Genomic DNA, 25,177 nt, shown 5'->3' with positions numbered 1-25,177 from the left:
CAAGGAGCAGCCTCAACGACAACATTTAATGAGAAAGCACAGTCTGTTGTGTGTGGATATACGTACAAAGAGACACAACCATAGATATACATGCCAAAGAGATTATATAAACGTTGTCCGTGTGGTTGCAAATGTGTGAAACAAAAAGCCAACACACAATGCACAAATGTTCCGTATGTGTGGGTATGCAGTGATTCTGTATACGTATTCACCCCAGAAGTGCCGAGGTGTAAGCTGGTGTGAGTCAGCAGCTTAAATACCCAAACGCCACCTTTATTAACCCTTTAGCGAGAGGCAGAAGAGGGAGCCTTTTTCGTCCAGGCAACCCCTTTCCATGGTCTAGACTTGGCACACGGTTCAGCTCCAGAAACAGGTGTTCCTCCTGCGGCAGTGCGACTCTGCGGCCAATCACTGGCACTGAGGACAGTTGACAGTGAAAATGGACAGCGACAGGTCATACGTAAAGCACACCAGTGGCGAGACGCAATCAATACCTTCACCGCGCGATAACAACGGCGAAGTCACTGATGACAGTGCCACTAAAGCAGAGTTATTAAACAGGTTTTCCGAGACTAATTCACCAAAGAAGACGAAAAAAATATTTCGGAATTCCGATAAAGAACGACTGCCTAGATTAGAAACATAGAAGTAGACATCCATGGTGTAGCAAAGCAGGTTAAATCACTTAATAAAGGCAAGACCTCCGGTCCAGACTGTTTCCCACTGAGGTTCCCTTCCGCCTATGCTGATGCTGTAGCTCCATATTTAGGAATTATATACAACCGACTGTTCACAGAAAGTTCTGTACCTAAATTCTGGAAAATTGCTCAAGTCACACCATTACCCAAAAATGGAAGTAGAAATAATCCGCTGAATTCCAGACCCACATCAATAACGTCGATTTGCAGTAGGGGAACACATACTGTGTTCGAACATTATGAATTACCTCGAAGAAAACGATTTATTGACACATAGACATCTCGGATGCAAAACACATCGTTGTTGTGAAACACAACCATCTCTTTACACTCGTGAAGTAATGAGTGCTCTCAACAGGGGATGTCAAACTGATTCCATATTTTTAGATTTCCAGAAGACTTTCGACACCGTTCCTCACATGCGTCTCTAACCAAACTGTTGTTGCTGAGCGGGGTTGTCGCGCGATCTTGGGCGTCTTGTCACGCTCCGTGTGACTCCCCCCGTCGGAGGTTCGAGTCCTCCATCGGGCATGGGTCTGTGTGTCACTCTTAGCGTAAGTTAGTTTATGTTAGATTAAATAGCGTGTAAGCTTAGGGACGGATGACCTCAGCAATTTGGTCCCATAAGACCTTACCACAAATTTCCAAATTTTTCCCTCCGTTGTTCCTGAACAATATTAACGACATAGGAGACAATCTGAATAGCCCCCTCGGATTTTTTGCAAATGATGCTGTTATTTACCGTCTTGTTAAGTCATCAGATGACCAAAACGAACAGCAAAATGATTTAGATAAGATATCTGTATGGTGCGAAAAGTGGCAATTGAAGCTGAATAAAGAAAAGAGTGAAGTTATTCACACGAGTGCTAAAAGAAATCAAAAGAAATTTCGATTACGCGATAAGTCACACTTAATATTAAGGCTGTAAATCCAACTAAATACTTGGGGATTACAGTTACAAATAACCTGAATTGGAACGATCACATAGATAATTTTGTGCTTAGACCAAATCAGAGACTACAGTTCATTGGCAGAACACTTAAAAGGTGCAACAGTTTTACTAAAGAGACTGCTTACACCAGGCTTGTCCGTCCTATTCTGGAGTATTGCTGTGCGGCGTGCGATCCCCATCGGGAGGGACTGATGGACGACATAATAGTACTGCGCTCGTTTTTCATTCATAATTGACTCTTGTCTTCCAAAGCTGAAAAAAATGTATTTGCGTAAGTTGAAAGACGTAATGGCAATACACTGGCGTATGTTTACGATTATTTGGTTTATTAAGCATAGGCAAGCGTACGTTTCTAGCATATGTAGACTTAGAGAAAGCTTCTGACAATGTTAACTGGAATATTCTCTTTCAAATTCTGAAGGCGACAGGGGTCAAACACAGCGAGTGAATGGCTATTTACAATTTGTACAGAAGTCAGATGGCAGTTATAACAGCCGAGGGGCATGAAAGGAAAACAGTGGTTGAGAAAGGAGTGAGACATGGTTGTAGCCCATTCCCAACGTCATTCAGTCTATGTACTGAGCAAGCAGTAAAAAAAACAAAAGAAAAGTTCAGACTAGGAATTTAAATCTGAAGGAGAAATAAAAGCTTTGAGGTTTGCCAATGACATTGGAATTCCCTCAGAGAGAGCATAGGGCCTGGAAGAGCAGTCGAATGGAACGGACTGTGTCTTCAAAGGAGGATAAAACATGAACTTAAACAAAAGCGAAACGATGATAATGGGAAGTAGTCGAATTAAACCAGGTGAGGCTGAGGGGATTAGATTAGCAAACGAGGCACTGAAAGTAGTAGATGACTTTTGTTATTTGGGGAGCGAATTAACTGATGATGGTGGAAGTAGAGAGGATGTAAAATGTAGACTGTCAATGACAAGGATAGCGTTTCAAAATAAGAGAAATTTGTTAACATCGAGTATAGTTTTAAATGTCAGGAAGTCGTTTCTGAATGAATTTTTATGGAGTGTAGCTGTGTATGGATGTGAAACATGGACGATAAATAGTGTATACAAGAAGAGAATAGAGTCTTTCGAAATGTGGTGCTACAGAAGGATGCTGAAGATTAAATGGGTATACCACGTAACTAATCTGGAAGTACTGAATAGAATTGGGGAGAAGAGAAATTTGTGGCACAAATTGATTAGAAGAAGGGATCTGTTGGTATGCCTTTTTTTGAGGCATCAAGTTATCACCAGTTCAGTATTGGAGAGCAGCGTGGAGGGAGACCAAGATATGAATACATTAAGTAGATAGCCGTAGGTACTTTGAGATGAAGGAGCTTACATAGGATAGAGCAGCATCAAACCAGTCTCTGAACTGAGGACCACAACAGCAACAACAACAACATGTTTACGATAGAAATCAGGAAGGAAAGCTATTCATACTGGGTGACAATTCGAGATTGAAATTTTCACACTGCAGCAGAGTGTGCGCTGATATGAAACTTCCTAGCATATTAAAAGGTTGTGCCGGCCGAGGCAAGAACTAAAGACCTTTGCCTTTTGCGGGCAAGTGCTCTACCATCTGAGCTACCCAAGCAGGACTCACGTCCTCTCCTCTGGGCTTCAGTTCTACCAGTACCTCGTCCCCTACCTCACAAACTTCACATAAGCTCTTCTGCGAATCTTGCAAGGCTAGCACTCCAAAAAAGAAAGGATATTGCGGGACATAGCTTAGGCACAGCCTGGGGGAGTGTTTGCAGACTGAAATTTTCACTCTACAGCGGAGTGTACGCTGATATGAAACTTCCTGGCAGGAGTGCTAGTGAAGTTTGGAAGGTAGGAGACGAGGTACTGGCAGAACTGAAGCCGAGAGGGTGGGAAGTGAGTCGTGGTTGGGTAGCCCAGTCGACAGAGCAGTTGCCCGCGAAAGGCAAAGTTCCTGAGTTCGAATCTCGATCCGGCACACAGTTTTAATCTGCCAGGAAGTTTGAGGGTGTCAGTTATTGACCTACATGAAATGAAATCGTCACAGCTTCTGGACGGTTTGCTTTATGACGTTCAAATTGCGCAATTGGCTGCGGGGGATGATGGGAATTAGTTTGCGTATGCACGTGCGCCTTGTTGTTGTCGGCTATGTGCACGAGAAAACGTCACGGTACAGCGTACCTGAACATATACCACTTGTGAAGGCCTACTACACGAGCAATAACAGCCCAAATGCGGCTCAAAGGAAGTGGTGTGATCGAGATCAAGATGAAGACAACCGGTCCGTGTGTGCTAAAAATCAAGAATACGATCCGCTAGTTTGGGAGAACGGGTAGCTTTCGTGCTGACAGTATTCGCAATGACGGTGGTCCGAAATGGATGGAAACGCCTGAAAAAATCAAGACGACAAGCGCTGTGTTTCAAAGCAGCCCCAGGAAATCTATCAGACGAGCTGCACAACAGCTGGGAATCAACTGGAAGGCACTGCGACGTATAGTTGTTGAAGAAATGCATCTTTTCCCATACAAAGTTCAAACTCCTCAGCCATTAAGCCAGAAGGCCATGGATCACCTGTTTTGTTTCGCCTACACTCTTGTCTCCAGAATTGACGAACAGGACTTTGATGTGAATATGGTTTCGTTTCGCCCCTAAGCCCACATTTATTTGGACGTGTTCGTCTATAAGCTAAATTGGCGCATTTGGTGGACTGAGACTGCGCATTCGGTGATCGAGAAGTCTCTTTACCCTCAACGGAGCACTGTGTGGTGTGCAGTCTCCAGTCACGGAATAATCAGTGCAATATTCTTTTGGTGACTACCGAACGGTACATAAAAGTTTTTAAAGATGATATCATCACGATTATCCAAAGTTACCCTCGTTTCGATAAGATGTGATTCATGCAAGATAGTGCTCGACCCCTTCGAAGCAGGGAAGTGTTTGATGTCCTGGAGGAGCATTTTGGAGACCGCATTCTGGCTCTGGTGTACCCAGGAGGCACAGGCATGGGCCTCGATTGGCCTCCATGTTCTCCAGGTCTGTATGCATCGACTTCTTTCGGTGGGGCTATATTAAGGTCAAGGTGTACAGCAATAGCCCAGAGAATATCGCTGAGCTAAAAACAGACATTCATAGGGTCATCGCCAGCATCAATTTTCCGACACTTCAGCGGGTCACGCAGAATTTCGCTATTCATCTGCGCCACCTCATCACCAATAACGGCAGTTACATAGAAGATGTCATAACCGTAATCCGAATATACGTAGTGACGTTTACATTTTGAATAAATTGTAACACGCCGAACTTTGTAACTAATTAACGTTTTATTTCTTCTTCATATACAGTCAGCCATAAAAATGTATGCACACTATAAGGAACGAAAACTATGATTTATGTGTTTATTTTACATTTAATAATTCATCACATATGTTGTACAACCTTCAGCGTAGCATAGGGTTACTTTAAGTGTTAAAATGTTTACAGTCGGCGGCTACACACATAGCAGAATGACGAGCGGTCATCACAAGTCTCTAAGCACTATGGTACTTAACATCTGATGGCATTACTCCCTTAGACTTAGAACTACTTAAACCTATCTAACCTAAGGACATTCCACACATCCATACCGGAGGCAGGATTCGAACCTGCGACTGTAGCATCAGCTCGATTCCGGACTGAAGCGCCTAGAACCGCTCGGCCACAGCTTCCGGCTCGTCGCAACTATGTCAGTCACTGTTACAGTGGAGATCGCTGCACATGTCGCTGTAATCTCCTGGCGAAGTTCCTCCAGTGTGCGAAGTTCCTCCAGTTCCCCACGAGTAAAAGTCCGTAGGTGTTAGATCTGGAGACCGTGGAGGGAACACAATGGGTCTTCTTCATCCAGTCCAATGCCCCAGCCGCGGGACGCGATGGGAATTAGAATGCCCATGGAACACCCCACGTTGTTGTCGACCACTTTTATTTGGATGGATTCGTTAGTAAGTGAAATTGGCACAGTTGGAGGCTGAGAGTCAGTATTTGACGATCGAGATGTCACTTCACCCTCAATGGGAGACTGTGTGGTGTGCAATGTCCACTCATGGATTATCCAAATTCACCATGGAGGAGCACTTTTGGGACCATTCAGGTTCTGATGCACACAGAGGCCACTAGCATGGGCCTATATTGTATTCACTTTCAGATGAAACAGCTATGCAATGCGTACCTGCTCTATTCTCCTGTATTACTACATGCATCACTTCTCCCCCTTCCTAAGTACCTGTTCGTTGAATAGATTATAGATAATTGTTTATAGTACACCACCCTGCCGGACTCATTTGTGAACATCCGTAGAACCTGTGTAGAGTGCACTCCAATGAAAGTCTTCTCTTTTATTATACAGCTTCCACATAACATATCACTCTATATGCATATTCCTACTCTTTCCTGTACCTCAAACTTTATTTGGCCATTTTACGTCATGAAACGTTTCCTGTATACCTACCAAAGCTATGTATTTACTATTTCAAATTAAGTTTAATGATATTACTCCTTCTTGGATTCTTCGGTTTTTTCCGAATCCAAACTGACTTTCTGATAATCATGTGTCAACTGTTCGAAGACAGTGGAAGCTTTTGTTTGATAAGGCATTCACAACTAAGCTAAGACTTCGGTAATTTTCGTATTTTAAGACATTCCTCCTTTAAGGATAAATATCGTATAATATTTCTCTAGAATCTGAGGGCAAATTCCCCTGTTTCTATATGTTACGCTAGGGAGTAATTAACAGATTTCTAATTTCAATTCTTCCACTTTCGACAAAATCAGCTCGAATGTTGTCTTTCCCAGGGCTTTCTTGTTTCTCGGATTTTCAGAGCTAGCTGATAGGAAATAAGTGCAATAAATGATAGTAATTTAAAATGTCATTTAAGGGATCAACCTGATCGTCTAACGTAGCAATTGGAACTGTGACTATTTTCAGCGCTAATAACAGCTTGTAATGAAGAACTTACACCAACAAATGTCAGTTATCAGTACCATCTGCAACAATTTGGTAGGGTGTTATCAATTATCAAATGATGGAAAAAATGTGTGTTGAAAATATGGCATATTCTCTATGACTGGCTCTGACATATTCCCCTACAGTAATGGCTCCCAACCTTTCTGAGAGCATTATCCCAGAGTGCAAACAGACACTAGCTAGAGCTCCACCTCCCACATCCCACTCCCCTACCCACCCAAACACACACACTAAGTCATCATCTTTAGCAATTAACTAAACTCCACTAAGAAGAATATTTCCTTTGAAAATTTTTATTTTGAAAGTGATGAAAGATAAATGATACTTAGCTTTCGTAGACTTTTATTAAACCTCAGACTAATGTGTCAATTATACAATTGGTACTTCTTATTTGTAATGATGTAGCCTTTCTCATTGCATCTAAGATTACTCAAAAATGGAAGTTAACTAACTGTCTGCGAGTGAAGTTATGCACTTGTTACAAAACTTGTTACTTTTACACCACTTCTCTCTATTCACACTTGCATCACCCTCACCCTGCACCTTTACTTAAAATCAATCAAGTGAAAATTCGTGCACTCAACTAACTGTTTCTGAGGACTCCTTACTTCTGTGGTGTCAGAAATCGAACGATTTTAACTTGCCAACGCTTGTGTCTGACTAGGTGCCACAAATAATAATAAAAATAAAGTACTGTACACATCTTACACTACAATAGTAGCCACTACATAGTAAGTGTTGAGTTGAAGTTCAATATTTTTTCATTTATTATTATGAAATGAGTGATGACGCAATTTTTGGTCATTTGTTAGAAATTTTTATGAGATATTGAAGCATATGTGATCTATAAGTCTCGATTTCTCCATCATGATACAAAGTGAAAACTATTGTGTGCAGCAGGAGGACTATGTGTGGAAGATGAAGTTCATACATTCGTTTGACAAGCTGTAGCATGCACCACATTGTGTCATTCATTACTTCTATTATTTGAAAATAAAAATTAATTAATGTTAACTTATGGAATAACTATTACATTGTTGTGAAATAGTAATGATAAACACGATCTTTTAGAAATAACTTAGTATTGTGAGCGAAACACAGTTACACGCGGTTGTTTGTACCCCACATAAAATTTAATTTTATCCACTGGGGGAGGGGGGCGGGAGGGGGCCGTTATGCCACTACCCTAAAAAATGTTGGGTGTTGTGATGTTGGAATATGAGAGAAGTTGCCATCAAGCTATGCCCGCCACCTCTATACCATGTTTCTAGAAAGTCATTCCAGACTGTGACAGCAGTTACTTGATCCCATGTATCAGTTCCTGGAGAGAAACATGCTGGGCTAGCGGTTAAGGGCAGAGGGATACAGATTTCAGACATAAAATATCATTGTTATCTTAAATAAGTGCAGAAATTGGGACTGTGTGTTGAATAAAATATGCTCTTAGTTTTGTGCTAGATCTCCATTTTCATACTTTGAGCAAGTAATTGTACAAAGAGACAAATGATAAGAGGCCTGTATACTTTCCGTGGCATTTATTACAAGCAAATAGGGAAGTTTTAAGAGGAACTGTAATAGATTTTCAAAAGTATTATTTCCTTCATCTACACACTTTAATCTATGTTGTGTGTCAATTTTTTCCTGATGACAGCTTTATAAATGCCTTTAAATTGATAAAATGATTAACTCTGCACTGGCAGCCACTCCCACCTTTCCGCTGGGAAACTGTGTTCCAGAATCCCTCACAGTGGGACGAGTTCAGGAGGCTGAGGAGGCCACGGCCGTGGATCTGGGTGCTCTGCTGGACGCCGGGGACGGCGCTGTGGTGACTCTGCTGGCCGGGGACACGCGGCTGGTGGCGCACAGGGCTGTCTTGGCCGCCAGGAGTCCCGTGTTTGCGGACATGTTCCGTCGCGTCACTGTAGATGGCAGCAGCAACCAGCTCGTACTCTCGGACACAGAGGGTCCTGTGCTGCGCCAGGTGCTGGCATACCTCTACACCCTGCAGGTGCCCCAGCTGCCCAGCATGGCCCCCAAGCTGCTGGTCGCCGCCGACGTATACGGCCTGTCGGTACTGAAAGCGCACTGTGAGCAACAGGTGGTCGCGCAGCTGTCTGTCGAGACTGCGGTTGCCGCAGGTCTTCTCGCGATTAGGCATTCCGCCAACAGGCTGAAGCAGGCCGCCGTCGCCTTCATAAAGGCCCACTTGCTCCATGTGATGGCGACGCAGGGCTGGGCTGAGGCTGTAGTCAACGACCCACAAACTGTTGTGGAGTTGACTCGCCTGATTGCGGAGACACTGACAGACACCAGGTAAGCGTGAGACAAGTCACAATTCTACGTTACACAGCGATAAGTGTGTGTACTGCCAAGCCTACAATGTCCACCACAAAGTTTAATTAGATGTGCTTGCACAGTAAAATACACTACTACTGATATCCATTTTCTTGTATACACTATGTGATCAAATGTATCCAGACACCTGGCTGAATATGACTTACAAATTCAATGAAGCCCCCCATCGGTAATGCTGGAATTCAGTGTGGTGTTGGTCCACCCTTAGCCTTGATCTCAGCTTCCAGTCTCGCAGCCATACGTTCAATCAGGTGCTGGATGGTTTGTTGGGGAATGGCAGCTCATTCTACATGGAGTGCTGCACTGAAGAGAGGTATCAATGTTGGTCGGTAAGACCTGGCACGAAGCTGGCGTTCCAATATATCCCAGATGTGTGCTGTAGCGTTGAGGTCAGGACTCTGTGCGGGCCAGTCCTTCACAAAGACGTTACTGTCATGGAACCACTCGGCCACAGCCCATGCATTATGAAAAGATGCTGTTTCATGTTGAAAGATGTAATCGCCATCCCCGAACTGCTCTTGAGCAGTTGGAAACAAGAAGGCGCTTAAAACGTGAATGTAGGACTGCGCTGTGATAGTTCCACGCAAAACAACAAGCGGTGCAAGCACTTCCATGACAAATACGGCCATATCATAAAACTACCGCTTCCGAATTTTACTGTTGCCACTACACATGCTGGCAGAGAGCGTTCACATGGCATTCGCCATACCCACACCTTGCCATCCGATTGGCACATTGTGTACCATGATTAGTCACTCCACACAACGTTTTTCCACTATTCAATCGTCCAATGCTTACGCTTCTTACACCAGGAGAGGCGTCATTTGACATTTACCACTGCGATGTGTTTCTTAAGAGCAGCCGCTCGACCATGAAATCCTGGTTTCGTCGCCTCCCGTCCAACTGTCATTGTACTTGTAGTGGTTACTGATGCAGTTTAGATTTCCCATGTGATGTTCTGGATAGATGTGTGTCTATTACAGATTACGACCCTCTTCAACTGTCGGCAGTCTCTGTCATTCGACGGACTAGGTCGGCCTGTACGCTTTTGTGCTGTATGTGTCCCTTCACGTTTCCACTTCGCTATCACATCGGACCTACGCATCTTTAGGAGTGTGGAAATCTCGCGTACAGACGTATGACAAGTGAGACATCAATCACCTGACCACATTCGAAGTCCGTCAGTTCCGTGAAGCTCCCCATTCTGCTGTCTCACGGTGTGTAATGTCCACTGAGGCCGCCAATATGGAGTACCTGGCAGTAGGTATCAGCACAATGCACCTAATATGAAAAACGAATGTTTCTGGGGTTGTCCAGATACCTTTGGTCACATAATGTATGTCATACAAATACCGCCGTTGTCTGCATTAGATTGTCACACACTAACTGAATAGCTTGTCTAAATGCTCTCAAGGAACACGCATGCTCGAAGTAAGCTAACATAAAGACATTGTACTTCGCAACTAAGCAGGTTTAATGCCACAAACAAGTGCCGATGTCGAACATTTCAAATATGATATCTCGTAAACGACTCGTACTTGGATCCTGCAACAAACACCACTGACATTCTGATCTACGCTACTTTTCATTTATTATTGTCAATAGGAGTTGGTCTATTTAGAAAAGTGTATCTTGGCACAACAAATACACTTCCTAGGTATTAGTACAATCTATGGATTGGCTAACAATACGAGCTCCAGACTACCAATCCACTGTATGAAAGCAGCATATGAATAGCACTTTCAATACCCGCAACATTTCTGGAGGAAGCATTGGGTGATTTACCCTATATATTGGCAAAATAGTAAGATTTCTTCCATACTGACACTCTAACCTGGATCTTGGAAGTTGTTAAGGCCACTGCTCGCATAAAGTGGGAAATCTAGGTTCGGATCCCAGTCTGGCACAAATCTTCTAATGTCACCAGTAAATTGTAGAGTGATGATCTCATCGTATTTTAAACTGCAAACACATTTCTTATGCTCAATACAGCTGTGAACTGCAGCAGGGTCTGTTCCTTCAGACATGCATCCATGTCTGAAGGACATGTCATAGGAAGTTTTTAAACACAGGCACTGTAAGTAGTATTCATATGCCCAAGCAAAGGTCGTGACAACAATAAGTAAGTTTCTTCCTGTGTGAGAGTTACAGTGATTGTTCTACAGCGAGACGTGGAAACTCACGATGATATGTGGAGTTTTAGGTCGGTCATTGAAGCGTGCTCGCATAGACGAAGTTGTTAGGCGATCATACTTGCACATTGGGAAATTCAGATTCCAGTCCAGGTCTGACATCAAGCTTTTTACATCACCAGTAAACTGTACAGTTGGAGTGTCGTCGTATTCACGATTGTGAATATGTTTCTTGTACTTCACTCAGCTGTAGCTTACAGCAGTACCTGTTTCTTCAAACATGCATGGATGTCTGAAGGCCAGTGCACAGTAGACCCATAAACACAGACACTGGAAACAGAAATAGCACTTTCTGATGGCTCACAATGCTGTCGTTGAATTCTAATAACATTTTCATCAAATGAAACTCCCTGGAAGATTAAAAATGTTTGCCGAGCCGAGACTCGAACTCGGGACCTTTGCCTTTCGCGGACAAGTGCTATACCAACTGAGCTATCCAAGCACGACTCACGCCCCGTCCTCACAGGTTTACTTCTGCCAGGACCTCATCTCCTACCTTCCAAACTTAACAGAAGCTCTTCTGTGAACCTTGCAGAACTAGCACTCCTGAAAGAAAGGATATTGCGGAGACACGGCTTAGCCACAGCCTGGGGGATGTTTCCAGAATGAGATTTTCACTCTGCAGCGGAGTGTGCGCTGATATGAAACTTCCTGGCAGATTAAAACTGTGTGCCGGGCGAGACTCGAACTCGGGACCTACTCTCAAATCTTTTGTTAGCAGATAAGTTAGCAAGAAGAAAATCATGCTATAGCCAAGATTTACATAGCTACGTGGATTATTTAGGTCTTATTTGCAGTCAACATTTCTCTTGAATTGCATGTGTACAACAAGCTGTTATTTAGGTTAGCTCCTGAAGTGTTTGAAGAAAAAGGAAAATTAGCTGTGGCCACTGCAGGTTCCGTTCTAGTGATGGACACAATGATGGACTGCTCAGATCACAGACAGACACCACAGTGACATGTGCTGTTGCAGCTAGGGAAAGCCCGCTCTGTTCTCTGTGCTGTACATGCTACCCTAAACCTCTTCCTTCAGAGTACCATCTGTTCTCGTTTGTTGTCTCCTCTGCTTCTGGGAATGAGATACCTATAAATGGCGTTCTACCGTGTAAAGTGAAGGTGAAGAAGCGGAGCAAGACTGTCGCTCCTTACCAGGACCAGGGAAATATCTACACTATGTGGTCAAAAGTATCCGGACTCCCCATAAAACATACGTTTTTCATATTAGGTGCTTTGCGCTACCACCTGCTGCCAGGTGCTCCATATCAGTGACCTCAGTAGTCATTAGTCATCGTGAGAGAGCACAATGGGGCGCTTCGCGGAACTCATGGACTTCGAACGTGGTCAGGTGATTGGGTGTCACTTGTGTCATACATGTGTACGCGAGATTTCCATACTCCTACACATCCCTAGGTCACTGTCTCCTATGTGATAGTGAAGTGGGAACGTGTAGGGACGCGTACAGCACAGAAGCATACAGGCCGACCTCGTCTGCTCACCGACAGAGACCGCAAACAGTTGAAGAGGGTGTTAATGTGTGATAGGCAGACATCTATCCATATGATCACATAGGAATTCCAAACTGCATCACGATCCACTGCAAGGTCTATGGCAGTGAGGCGGGAGGTGACAGAACTTGGATTTCATGTGCGTGTGGCTGCTAATAGGCTACACATCATGCCAGTAAATGCAAACAATGTCTCGCTTGGTTTAAGGAGAGTAAACATTGTACGACTGAACCGTGGAAAAACGTTTTGTGGAGTGTCGAGCCATGGTACACAATGTTGCCATCCTATGGCAGGGAGTGGGTGTGGCGATTGCTTTGTGAACGTCATCTGCCAGTGTGTGTAGTGCCAACAGTAAACTTTGGAGGCGGTTATGATGAAGAGCAATTCATGGGTGGTGATTGCATCTTTCAACCTGATCAAACACCTGTTTTTAATGCACGGCCTGGGGCGGAGTGGTTACACCTCAGTAGCTTCCCTGTAATAGACTGGCCTGCGCAGAGTGCTGACCTGAATCCTACAGAACTTCTTGTGATGTTTTGGAACATCATCATCATGCCAGGCCTTGCAGACTGACAAAGATACCTCTCCTAAGTGCACCACTCCATGAAGTATGGGCTGGCATTCCCCAAGAAACCTTCCAGCACTTGATTCAACGTATGTCTGCGAGAGTAGGAGCTGTCATCAAGGCTAATGGTCGGCCGACACCATATTGTATTCAAGCATTACCTACAGTGGGCGCCACGAACTTGTAATTCAATATCAGCCAGGTGTTTGGACGCTTTTGGTCACATAGTGTATCTTAGTATGCTGCAGCACAGTTCAAGGTGTGCAGAAACGTATTTTAAATTCCCTATTCGTGGCGTTTCCATTCTGTAAAACCTGAAATCTTCGTTGTAGTGGAGTAGTCAGTCACATTAGTCGCTACACCCATATCAGTAGAACAGTTTTGTGTGTTGTGTATCTCCCTTTTACTTTCTAGAAATATATGTGGGATTCGCTGACAATTTCTGTAACAAAATTCATTAGCTCTAACGAACTATTCGAGGGGAATTAGAAAATGATTTTTTGAAGCTTACTAAGCTCTAAGGAAAATGTCATTCTCAATCGGAGCATGTATGGAAAATTTCTCTTAAAGAAGGTGATATAAAAACATAATTCTTAAACACCACATGACCACCTCACAAGAAAGGCGACCGGGTTTCACAACAGCTCTGCTGCTTCAGGCAGTTCCACATAATGCTCTGTCTTCCTTCACATTTCCTTCCTGCTTCTAGTCTGTTCTTTCCCCTGACTTTGCCATACTTCAGTGCACTCCCTTGTGCAACACACAAAGCAAGGCGCCTTTCTGTGTGAAAACTCCGTACTTGGCTCTTAGAGGAGGGTCTGTCAAATATCTACTGACCATTCTTTGTTTTTTTCCCCTGTGGCTTTTGTAAGTATTAGTCTTGCAGTGTTTTCTTCTGGTAGAACTTAGTGTTTTCCTTTTCTGAGCTGTTCCAGTTTTTGGTCCATCCCCAACCACGTCAAAATGAAAGAGATCTTTAGATCCTTCTATTCTTTTTTATGAAAATATCACATTATAAACACTCACTATAATGCTAGTGACTAGTAATTATCATAAATTACTTTTATTTTTAGATATATCTGAATATTTATGCACCACTTACTGAGCTGCTTCAAAAACTGGAATTCATAGCCTTGACATAATAATCCTTACACTCAATGATTCATTTCTCATTTATTTTTATTGTTACAGAAGTGTAATCCATAATTATAAACGAAAATCAATGATTGATTGAAAATGCTTATCCCCACAGCCATGTTTTCAAGATTTGTATTATTTACACATTAACTTTCAATATGTAATTCTATCTCAATTATTTAGAAGTAAAGTTGTGAAATCCACTTCTTAACTTAAATAGCGTGCATGTCACAAGATCTAACCAGTATCTTCTTCACTACCTCAAGTTATGTACACTATTGCATTGTACCTATTCATCTGCTTATCATGACAACCAGTTCACATCCATGTATCCATCCTTGTTACGTGCATACACATGAAGCCTCTCTTCTTATGTCAATTGTAAATTCATCGCCCAGTTTCTTCGTGAGAAATCACAAACGTTAACCAACACACACACACACACAACTTTTTCACTGGTTATTACACTACATACAAATTTCCATCAACTAGCATATGTAGCATAGTTCCATTGTCTGTGCATTGCACTTATATTTAAATTATTATGCACTAATATAACACACACACACACACACACACACACACACACACACATACACATACACACACAAACACACAGACACAAACACACACACACACACAAACACACACAAACACACACACACACACACACACACACACACACACACACACGCACACACACACACTCACACACACTCATAAACTTCAGTGACTACCTTACAGTCTCCAGATATTTGCCTGTATCTCCTAACTTGAAGAAGGCACAATGGACTTTCTCTACTTTCTATGTGAAAGCATGATTTCATGAATCTTTACTGAGATATATTTGGTGCAATGTAACCTATTTCTCATGGTTTTCAATCACATTGAATCATTCTTTTATCCATGAGATATACTAATGAAGTCTGATAAATATCATTACACTGAACACAGTAACAAAACCCAATTCTTCATTTCAGTGAGTGGCAACCTGTAATCAGTCCTTAGGCTCATATATATATATATATATATATATATATATATATATATATATATATATATATATATAGTGTGTCTGCTTATTTTGCTGATCATACTCATAGACTCGTTCAGCTTCCCACTCAGGTACTATTCAACATTCACCTGTTTCGTGTGAGTTCTCATTGGTCAGTGTGAATCAAATGAATGTATTGGCCGAAGTTTCAATTCTGTGATAAAGTTTTTAATGGAAGTTAAATTTTTACTGCAGTAGCTTCGTAATACGACAAATACTGTGCTCCATTTTTTTCTCTGGATTTCCTTCCCCCATCATTTCAGAAGTATCTGTCATCATATTTACTGTATGTTCCCCCTACCGCCCAGTCTGTAGCATATGACCTACAAACACCATCTGATGGACATAGTAGCAAATTAAGTAAATTTAAACGTTTTGCCAATCTAATTTCTGAGTGATTGTAACTTGGTATGTTAAACTGCTAGTATGAGAAACTCATGAGAGGCAGTGTGTAAACTGATTGTCTCACTAGGTAAGTCATTTATCTTAGTGGATTAGTGGACCCATTGTTGCCTTGGGCTGTACTGGTCCCATTATCTGTGGATAGATAGCTGCCCTCTGGTCCCCGTGTGAATACATGTATCGAAACAGTCTACCTCTGCACTGTGGGGCAGCCACTGGACACAGCAGGACCATCAACCAAAATACAGCCACACAGTGAGCACCCTCAACACAGCTGTGCAGACCACAGGTCCCCACTCAACCCCCGTCTGTGGCATGTCGTGAGTTCTGTCACTAAATAAGCATATCTTTAAACAAATTGGAGGAGGGTGGCGTTAGCGAAATGTTATGGCGAAAAAATCGAATTTTAGTTTCTAAAAATCAGAGATGGCAATGGTTAACAGTAAACTTATTGTTTTAATCGATGTCAACATCTTTCTTTGTATTATGTTCATTCAGTGTGGTAGTATGGGGATTGTTTCCTAAGCTAAAATTCTTTTCCAAAGTTTCTGTATATATTAATGTAGTGGATGGAGTTTCTAGTTTCTGGAAGGGAATGGATGTGGAAGTAGGTTGCTGGTGCATTGCTATATGAGTATCATACATGAACATAAATTTATGGACTTTATCAGCAGCAAAAGAGAAAGGTAGAGTCTGAAGAAAGTGAAGCATGTAAGACTGGAAAGATAACCTCCTCGTAAGACTATGAACATCGCTTGATGTAGAGTTTATGTTTAAATATACATTGCATCAACAAGAACTGAAGTATTCGGAAGGGCTGACGAAACGAAATGATACTTCACATGTTGATGCAGTATGTGACATTATATCAGTCATTGAAAAATCGAGTCAAATTTACACAGAAGTTAGTGGTATGAACCCATTTATAGTTTGGCATTGCAACCACACTTACCTGGACACATGCGTTGGTTCTGTTGGGAAGTAAATCTTCATTTTATCCTCTCCTGAGGGAAAGTGGGCATTAACCGTTGCAACTCGTCGTTGATATCGCAGTTACTAGCACTGCAATGGATTGACACCCGACATGTTAGATCTGGATGTCTTTCGGGACATGGGGGTATTTCAACGTCACGCAGACAATTTATGGAGATACATCCCATGTGTGGATGTGCATTTTTCTGTTGATTGTTGATGTCACAATACTGTTGCATGAGAGGTAGCAAACAGGGACATGGGATGGCAGTGGCATACCATTGTGCCGACAGTGTCCTCAGTCACTATGAGTCTTGAGCTGAGGTCATACTCAGTGGATCCACATACCATGACACCAGAAGTAACACTGCTGCATGTCTCCAGAAAACAGAAAGAATGCGACCAAGGTCGCCGCCACAGTGCCTGACGATGCTCATCTGGGCCAGTACAAAATGTGATTCATTGCTGTAATGCGAGTAGTCTATGCATTATATTCACAGAACCACTCCTATAGAAGTCTTTTCTGTGTTGGTAGTAATGACAGCTACACGTGGCTGAATAATTCCATAGTCCATCTGCTAGTAGTCTCTGACACCAATGCAGGGACAAGGAAGATATGCTCATGACCTTAGGGACTGTGAACAAAACAATACATTACTGCGATAGGCTTTCCAATAACAAAAGCGTTAAGGGAGGTGGCCACGAGAGTATCTAAGAAGATTAGAAAAATGAGTGAAATATAAGTGATACATTTTGATCGGTAGCAATGCTGTCTCGAGGCAGTAAAATATTGCTGGACATGATAGCGTGGCCAATCTGGCTCCAAACCTAGAGAAAAATAGTTCAAATGGCTCTGAGGACTATGGGACTCAACTGCTGTGGTCATAAGTCCCCTAGAACTTAGAACTACTTAAACCTAACTAACCTAAGGACAGCACACAACACCCAGCCATCACGAGGCAGAGAAAATCCCTGACCCCGCCGTGAATCGAACCCGGGAACCCAGGCGTGGGGAGCTAGAACGCTACCGCACGACCACGAGATGCGGGAAAACCTAGAGAGATCCTAGATACTTCTGTTAGTACAGGGTGGAGCAAATGAAAGTGGTCTGGGAGATTGGATACGATTGCACGTGAATATATGCATATAGCCACACCCTGTGACGTGCATGCCATGTGTAAGTCCACCACGTGATCCACATCAGTTTAGAGTGTAGTGCGGCCTGTGTCAGTGTGAGTGAAGCATTACAGAGGGGGCAATGGCACTCACAGTGGAGCAGCAGGCGTTCGTTGTGAAAAGTTATGTTACAACGAAGTCATGGAAACGGTGTGGTCAATTGTTTTCTGCGGAGTTTAGTGTTGTTAAACTTTGAGCAACGACTCCCATGCAACGCTTAATCCGAAAGTGATGTCAGACGGACCTGTTTTGAACCAGTCAAAAAAAAAGTCATAAAATCCCCTGCACACCACAAAACATAGCTGCAGTGCACGAGAAAATGTATCAGAGACGTACCAAATCAATCCAACACCTGTTACAAGAGACTAGGATATCACATTGATTATGCAGACCTGCATCCAGGGTTGTCCACTGATACAGACCGGGCCAAATATCTCACGAAATAAGCATCAAACGAATAAATTACAAAGAACGAAACTCATCTAGCTTGAAGGGGGAAATCAGATAGCGCTATGGTTGGCCCACTAGATGGCGCTGCCATAGGTCAAACGGATATCAACTGTGTTTTTTTAAATAGGAACCCACATTTTTATTACATATTCGTGTAGTACGTAAGGAAATGTGAATGTTTTAGTTGGACCACTTTTTTCGCTTTGTGATAGATGGCGCTGTACTAGTCACAAACGTATAAGTAGGTGGTATCAGGTAACATTCCGCCAGTGCGGACGGTATTTGCTTCGTGTTACTTTACCCGTGTTAAAATGGACCGTTTACCATTTGCGGAAAAGGTCGATATCGTATTGATGTATGGCTATTGTGATCAAAATGCCCAAGGGGCGTGTGCTATGTATGCTACTCGGTTTCCTGGACGACATCATTCAAGTGTCCAGACCGTTCGCCGGATAGTTACGTTATTTAAGGAAACAGCAAGTATTCAACCATATGTGAAACGTCAACCACGACCAGCAACAAATGATGATGCTCAACTAGGTGTTTTAACTGCTGTCATGGCTAATCCTCGCATCAGTAGCAGACAAATTGCGCGATAATTAGGATCAAAAACGTCGATGTTGAGAATCCTACATCAACATCGATTGTACCCGTACCATATTTCTATGCACCAGGAATTGCATGGCGACGATTTTGCACGTCGTGCCACTGGGCACAAGAGAAATTACGGGATGATGTCAGATTTTTTATACGCATTCTATTTAGCGACTTAGCGTCATTCACCAACAGCGGTAACGTAAACTGGCAACGTAAAATCCACGATGGCTGCGACAAGTGGAACATCAGTGACCTTGACTGGTTAATTTATGGTGCGGCATTATGGGAGGAAGGATAATTGGCCCCCATTTTATCGATGTCAATCTAAATGGTGCAACGTATGCTGATTTCCTATGTAATGTTCTACCGATGTTACTACAAGATGTTTCATAGCATGACAGAATGGCGATGTACTTCCAACATGATGGATGTCCGGCACATAGCTCGCGTGCGGTTGCAGTGGTATTGAATAGCATATTTCATGACAGGTGGGTTGGTCGTCGAAGAACCATGGCATGGCCCGCACGTTCACCGGATCTGTCGTCCCCGGATTTCTTTCTGTGGGCAAAATTGAAGGATATTTGCTATCATGATGCACCGACATCGCCTGACAACATGCATCAGCGCATTGTCAATTCATATGCGAACATTATGGAAGGCAAACTACATCATTTTGAACATTTATTGCTTTAATGTGGTATTTACAGGTAATCACACTGTAACAGCAAGCGTTCTCAGAAATGATAGGTTCACAAAGGTGCATGTATCACATTGGAACAACCGAAATAAATTGTTCAAATGTTCCTACGTTCTGTATTAGAATTTAAGAAACCTACCTTTTACCAACTGTTCGTCTAAAATTGTGAACCATATGTTTGTGACTATTACAACGCCATTTATCACAAAGCGAAAAAAGTGATCTAATTAAAACATTCATATTTCTTTATGTATTACACGAATATGAAATAAAAATGGGGGTTCCTATTTAAAAAAACGCAGTTGATATCCGTTTGACCCATGGCAGCGCCATCTAGCGGCCAACCGTAGCGCCATCTCGTTTCCCCTTTAAGCTGGACAAGTTACGTTCTTTGTAGTTTTTACGTTTGACGCTTATTTTGTGAGATATTTGGCCCAGTCACGATCAATGGACCACCCTTTACATATACCTATCGCGTGTCAATTGGTCATGCATTAAAACAAGCAGATGTTCCTCAGCAACTCCACATTTGTGAATGGCTGTTCACTGAGATAACAATGAATGGCTTGTACATGGATCTGTTCTTTATGTCTTTATGCTTGATTTCAGCTGAGTTGTTACTTGCGTTCACAGAATAACAGGTCCTGGGTAGCAGAGAGTCCGCAGAACTTCCAGGAAACACCTTTGCACGATCAGAAAGTCGGTTTCTGGTGTGCAGTGTCTGCACGCAGCATTACTGGTTTTACCTTCTTTAATCAGCTGCTGACTTTGGCCCATCACATTGCCAACATTTTCGAGCTATTTGTGGCAGCATTAATGGAGGAGGAAAGGGGTACATTTACTTCCAACAGGATGGAGAAACTGTCTATCCAGCCAGCCGAACCTTTGAGCACAGATACACAATCTTCATGCTTCACAGTTGTTAGCAGAGGTCAGTCTGGTCGTGGCCCAAGCTGGCCACGTGGGTCAACTGATTTGTCAGTGTGTTATTACACTGCGTGAGAGCCCTCAAGAGCAAAGTCAATCACAACAATCCTCATAGTCTTCAAGAACTGCAGCAGAACTTTCCAGATGAGACTGCAGCAATTCAGGCATTCCGCCTTCAGCAACCTACTGACCAGAGCCCAAAAGTATCAAAAGATGAATGGTGGCCATTTTCAACAGCTGCTATAGTCAGTTTAGTGCTGCATTTACTTTCCTCTGTTGTGTTGCTTCGTACTATAGAACTCTATTCTCTGGCTGCTTTTATTTGACCCCACCCTCTAATAAATTACGTGTTTATGTGCGTCCACCTTAGACGACTGTATATGGAAATGGCACATCTATACAAGGCAGTAAGCTAGTTAACTATTCTCTCTGAGTCAGAAAATATAATGTTATCTTTTGTAACAGCAGTGGAATTATTAGTATTAGGGTTAATATTAGTAACAACTGTCAGTAGTAACAGTAGTAGTTGTAGCTTCTATAGAAAATTCATGGTGAATTAATACTGATAGAGGCTTTTAATAGTTAGAAGTCTTGAGTGCACTGTGTGTTCCGACACACTTGCAGCCTGCACCATCTGTCACGTTCTACCAGTCTGTCCAACCTACAACATTCGAGATATGTAATAAGGGATGGCTGCCCAACCCCATGACGCCTGGACATAGTTTCACCTTGGTTTCCCCACATGTCGAAGGCACTCACCATAGCACTCCTCGAACACGCAACAAGTCGAGCATCCCGAAAGGCTCGTGATGAGCGTCCAGGTCATTCCTCGTGAAGTGACGCTGCTATTGCCAGTACAGGTTTAGTCGATGATAGGCTGGTGATCACAATGTTCTGGCTAATGAGTCTGTTATTTATAAATTGCAATGATCGCTGTTTCAACCGACAGGGTATTCAGAAAGTGACATAATTAAATAAATACACTAATAAATTAAACTCTGAACCATGGTGCAGGATAACACATTGCCCAAAAAAGAGCATTATTTGGTCTCAGATGATAGGCACAGTTGTAAAGGGGTCACTGTGAGCCCAGTATGCAATATGGCATTCTTCCCTTGTCTTGACCACACGTGATAGACTAAACTTGACAATGATAGTGCCTGCCCTCATGGTCATGTGCAACTCAACACTGCTACATTGTAACATCTAAATGCCCCAAAATCTTATTTGTTGCACAATTAGACCAGCCAGGCAACTAGAGATCAAGAGTGGAGCGACTTTCAAATTATGTCAGCTGCAGATAAAGCATGCATACAAAGTGTCTCTGTATCCTTCACAAGTATCACACAACATCTGACACTGTTCGCTGGCATTATATAAATGCACTGCGGTGTCCGGTCTACCAGTCATGGAGATTTGAAACTCTTATCAGTTACACTGCAGCTGATGGCGTGTTTGTGTAAGAAGCCACAAGGACATCTCATCACGTTTTCTGTGTGCATCAATTTATCTGTCATGCATCTAATTATTAATTCTTAAACAGTGACTTGTAACAGTATACTTGTTTTAATCGGTGTCTTCTCTCTTTTTTGGATTTACGGAATGAATAGTGTTCAGTTTTGAATTTGAATGTCACACCTTTCATTTCACAGATAAGAGAGACATCAGCAACTACCGACCTGTTTCACTGCTTATATCATTTACCTACATTTTTGAGAAAGTGGTATATTCTACAAGATTATCTCACGTTGGCAACAATAATATTGTCACCAAATCAGAGTTTGCCTTTCAGAGGGAGTGCTCTACTGAGCACGCCATTTAAATGTTCACACACCAGATATTACAAGCATTAAATAACAAAACAGCACCAGTGGGCATTTTCTGTGACCTATACAAGACATTTGATAGTGTAAACTATAAAATACTGCTAGATGAATTTTATGGGATTGAAGGTGTAGTCAATCAATGAATCTTATCATATCTATCCAAAAGGTTGCAGAAAGTTGCACTTAGTAGTAATTCAACCAACAGAATTCAGGGACATAATTCTGACTGGGTGGAAATCATGTATGGGGTTCCCCAAGGCTCAATCTTAGGTCCGCTACTATTTCTCATACGTTATCTACAATCTAATGTACAACAAGCAGATTTAGTTATTTTTGCAGATGACAACAGTATTGTAATCACTCCCAGTATTAATACAGAAATGGAAGAAATGGTAAACAAAGTTCTCAAAAGTATCACGGTCTGGTTTTCTGAAAATAGCCTCACACTGAATTTCACAAAGACACATTATATTCAGTTCAGCACCTCTGGGGGGTACTGTATCGGTGACATGTGTAACACATGATGATGACGTAATACATAGGATGGAAACTAAACTTCTTAGGGGTCCATATTGATGAGAATTTAAATTGTAAAAACATAAATTTTGGAACTCGTAAAACAACTTAGTTTAGCTACATTTGCCCTTAGAATCATAGAACATTTTGAAGAGAGATACATCAGTAAGTTGACATATTTTGCTTATTTTCATGCAGCAACGTCTTATGGAATAATGTTGTGGGGTAACTCATGTTTTAAAAAGAGGTCTTTATTGGCCAAAAACGAGCTGTAATAATAACATGTGGCACTCACGTGCGATCATCTTGTAGCCATCTGATTAAGAAGTTGGGCATTCTGACTACTGCTTCACAGTATATTTATTCCCTCATGAAGCTCGTTGTAAACAATCCACTACAGTTCAAAAGGAACCATGAGGTACATAATTACAATACTAGAAGAAAAAATGACATTCATTACTCAACTCTAAGGTTGTCTTCAGCACACTATTGGAACAAAAAATTTTGACCACTTACACTCTGATATAAAATGTCTAACAAACAGTAAGGTTAAATTTGGAAACAAATTGAAAAAGGTTCTCCTTGAGAACTCCTTCTATTCTGTAGAAAACGTTTTATGTTTGTAATGTGTAAAAAGTTGTGGGTGGGAACTAATAACTCCATCTGTATTTCTTGTTATCATTTTGGGGAAAAATAATAGTAATTAGATGGTGATGTTTAGAGTACAAATAGATGTATGAATTAATTATCAATTTGAATGTAAAATGACTCATTCCACGATATGATGATCTATCGTGCGAAATGATCCATGGAACATGAAAGTGACTAACTAACAAGAGTTTCTTCCTATTCGTCATGAATTTGCAAACTTCCTTTAAACATCTGAAAATTCGGTAACTGTCTTCTATGATACCTAATTCGTTTCACATTATGCAACATTTATCAACGACATTGGCTATTTTTTCACATCCTTGTGAGGCATTAAAATACCAACATAGAGAAAAAACACTCAGAGCAGCTGTTACTCGGCAATGGCGTACGAGCACTCTGTCTAATACTCGTGGAAGTCTAACGACTTGATGGAACAGTATAGTGATAAGAATTAATCCCTACATATTACATAGCTACTTCTAGTATTCATAGATAAACTTTTTAATTGTACCATAAGTACCTAACGTCTCACGTGTCTTTGAAAGCGAGTAGCGAGCGGCGAGACGGAAATGACGTCCTGTGTGGCGGTAGTGTGCTTGGCAAAGGAGCAGTTCTGCGCTTTCGAGTTTCTCTCGCGGAACACAGACATGCAGGTCGACTCCAGTTTTCGGCGCAGCATCCGCCTCACACAGTGGTGATTCCCGATGCAGCCGCCGCTGCGACGTCTGCCCCAGGCGTCGCAGCGGCGGCTGGCGGCTGGCGACTTAGGCTGTCGTCATCGTGGCCCCAGGGCAGAACTGGCGCCATTCCCCGTGTCATCTCACGTCACGCGAGCGTAGCATAATTAATCCATTTCTTTATTTATACCCATATCTTCGTGTTCTGTGTTTATTTTCGCATCATTCTTACACACAACAGCGACGAAAAAACCCAAAGAGATTTTTAACATCCCTCTACAGGCCGATTCCTGACTCTTAAGCGGGGGAGGAATTCAAAAATAAAAGTAAAACGATTTTTCGAAAACATGCCTATTTTGTAGCGTACATCTATCTGAATAGTTTGATGTATAAAACATAAGTATTTAAGAGATTATAGGGCACATTATTTCGTCCTAAGTGTACCAAGATGCAGCGCCACACCCCTCTGCACAGCATTCTGCTCTCAGTGTTTGTTTGTCATACATACATGTATTTCGCTCTGTAGAATTCGAATCTTTATGTTTGCGCCAGTGATGGTCATACGTGAAAGAAAGGACTATTGACATAGAAGAAATGTCTTCATGGCGGCACCCAAAACCCTAATGAAAGCTTTAACGAATGTGCTTGGAAAAGATTGCCGAAAACCATTTTTATGGGAGAGCGGGATATGTGTTTTAGAGAAAATGGGAATCAAGCGCAGAGTGAACTGTATCAAAGCTTTGTATGCGATACACACAGAGCTTGTAGTGGAAGCACGTATATCATCTTTGGAGGTAATGAATTCGGAAAGAGTGAAGCATAGGAATGTGAAAAAGACGAAAGCTGATT

At 42.2% G+C, this 25,177-nt stretch overlaps 1 protein-coding gene across 2 annotated transcripts in view; it reads left to right on the top strand.

Annotated features, from left to right (window-relative positions):
- The window catches only part of LOC124554040 (ankyrin-2-like), a 114,806-nt gene that overhangs the window by 72,270 nt on the left and 17,359 nt on the right, over positions 1 to 25,177 (top strand). For both annotated transcript variants that reach the window (XM_047128076.1, XM_047128077.1), the window contains exon 4: positions 8,366 to 8,942. In XM_047128076.1, the coding sequence (XP_046984032.1) occupies positions 8,366 to 8,942 (577 nt within the window). The remainder of the gene's footprint in view (positions 1 to 8,365; positions 8,943 to 25,177) is intronic.

Source organism: Schistocerca americana, chromosome 11 (genome assembly GCF_021461395.2).
Source record: "Schistocerca americana isolate TAMUIC-IGC-003095 chromosome 11, iqSchAmer2.1, whole genome shotgun sequence".
In the NCBI taxonomy this organism is placed as follows: domain Eukaryota; kingdom Metazoa; phylum Arthropoda; class Insecta; order Orthoptera; family Acrididae; genus Schistocerca; species Schistocerca americana.
The sequence above is the reverse complement of the archived record's forward strand: the minus strand, read 5'-3'. Positions and strand labels throughout refer to the sequence as shown.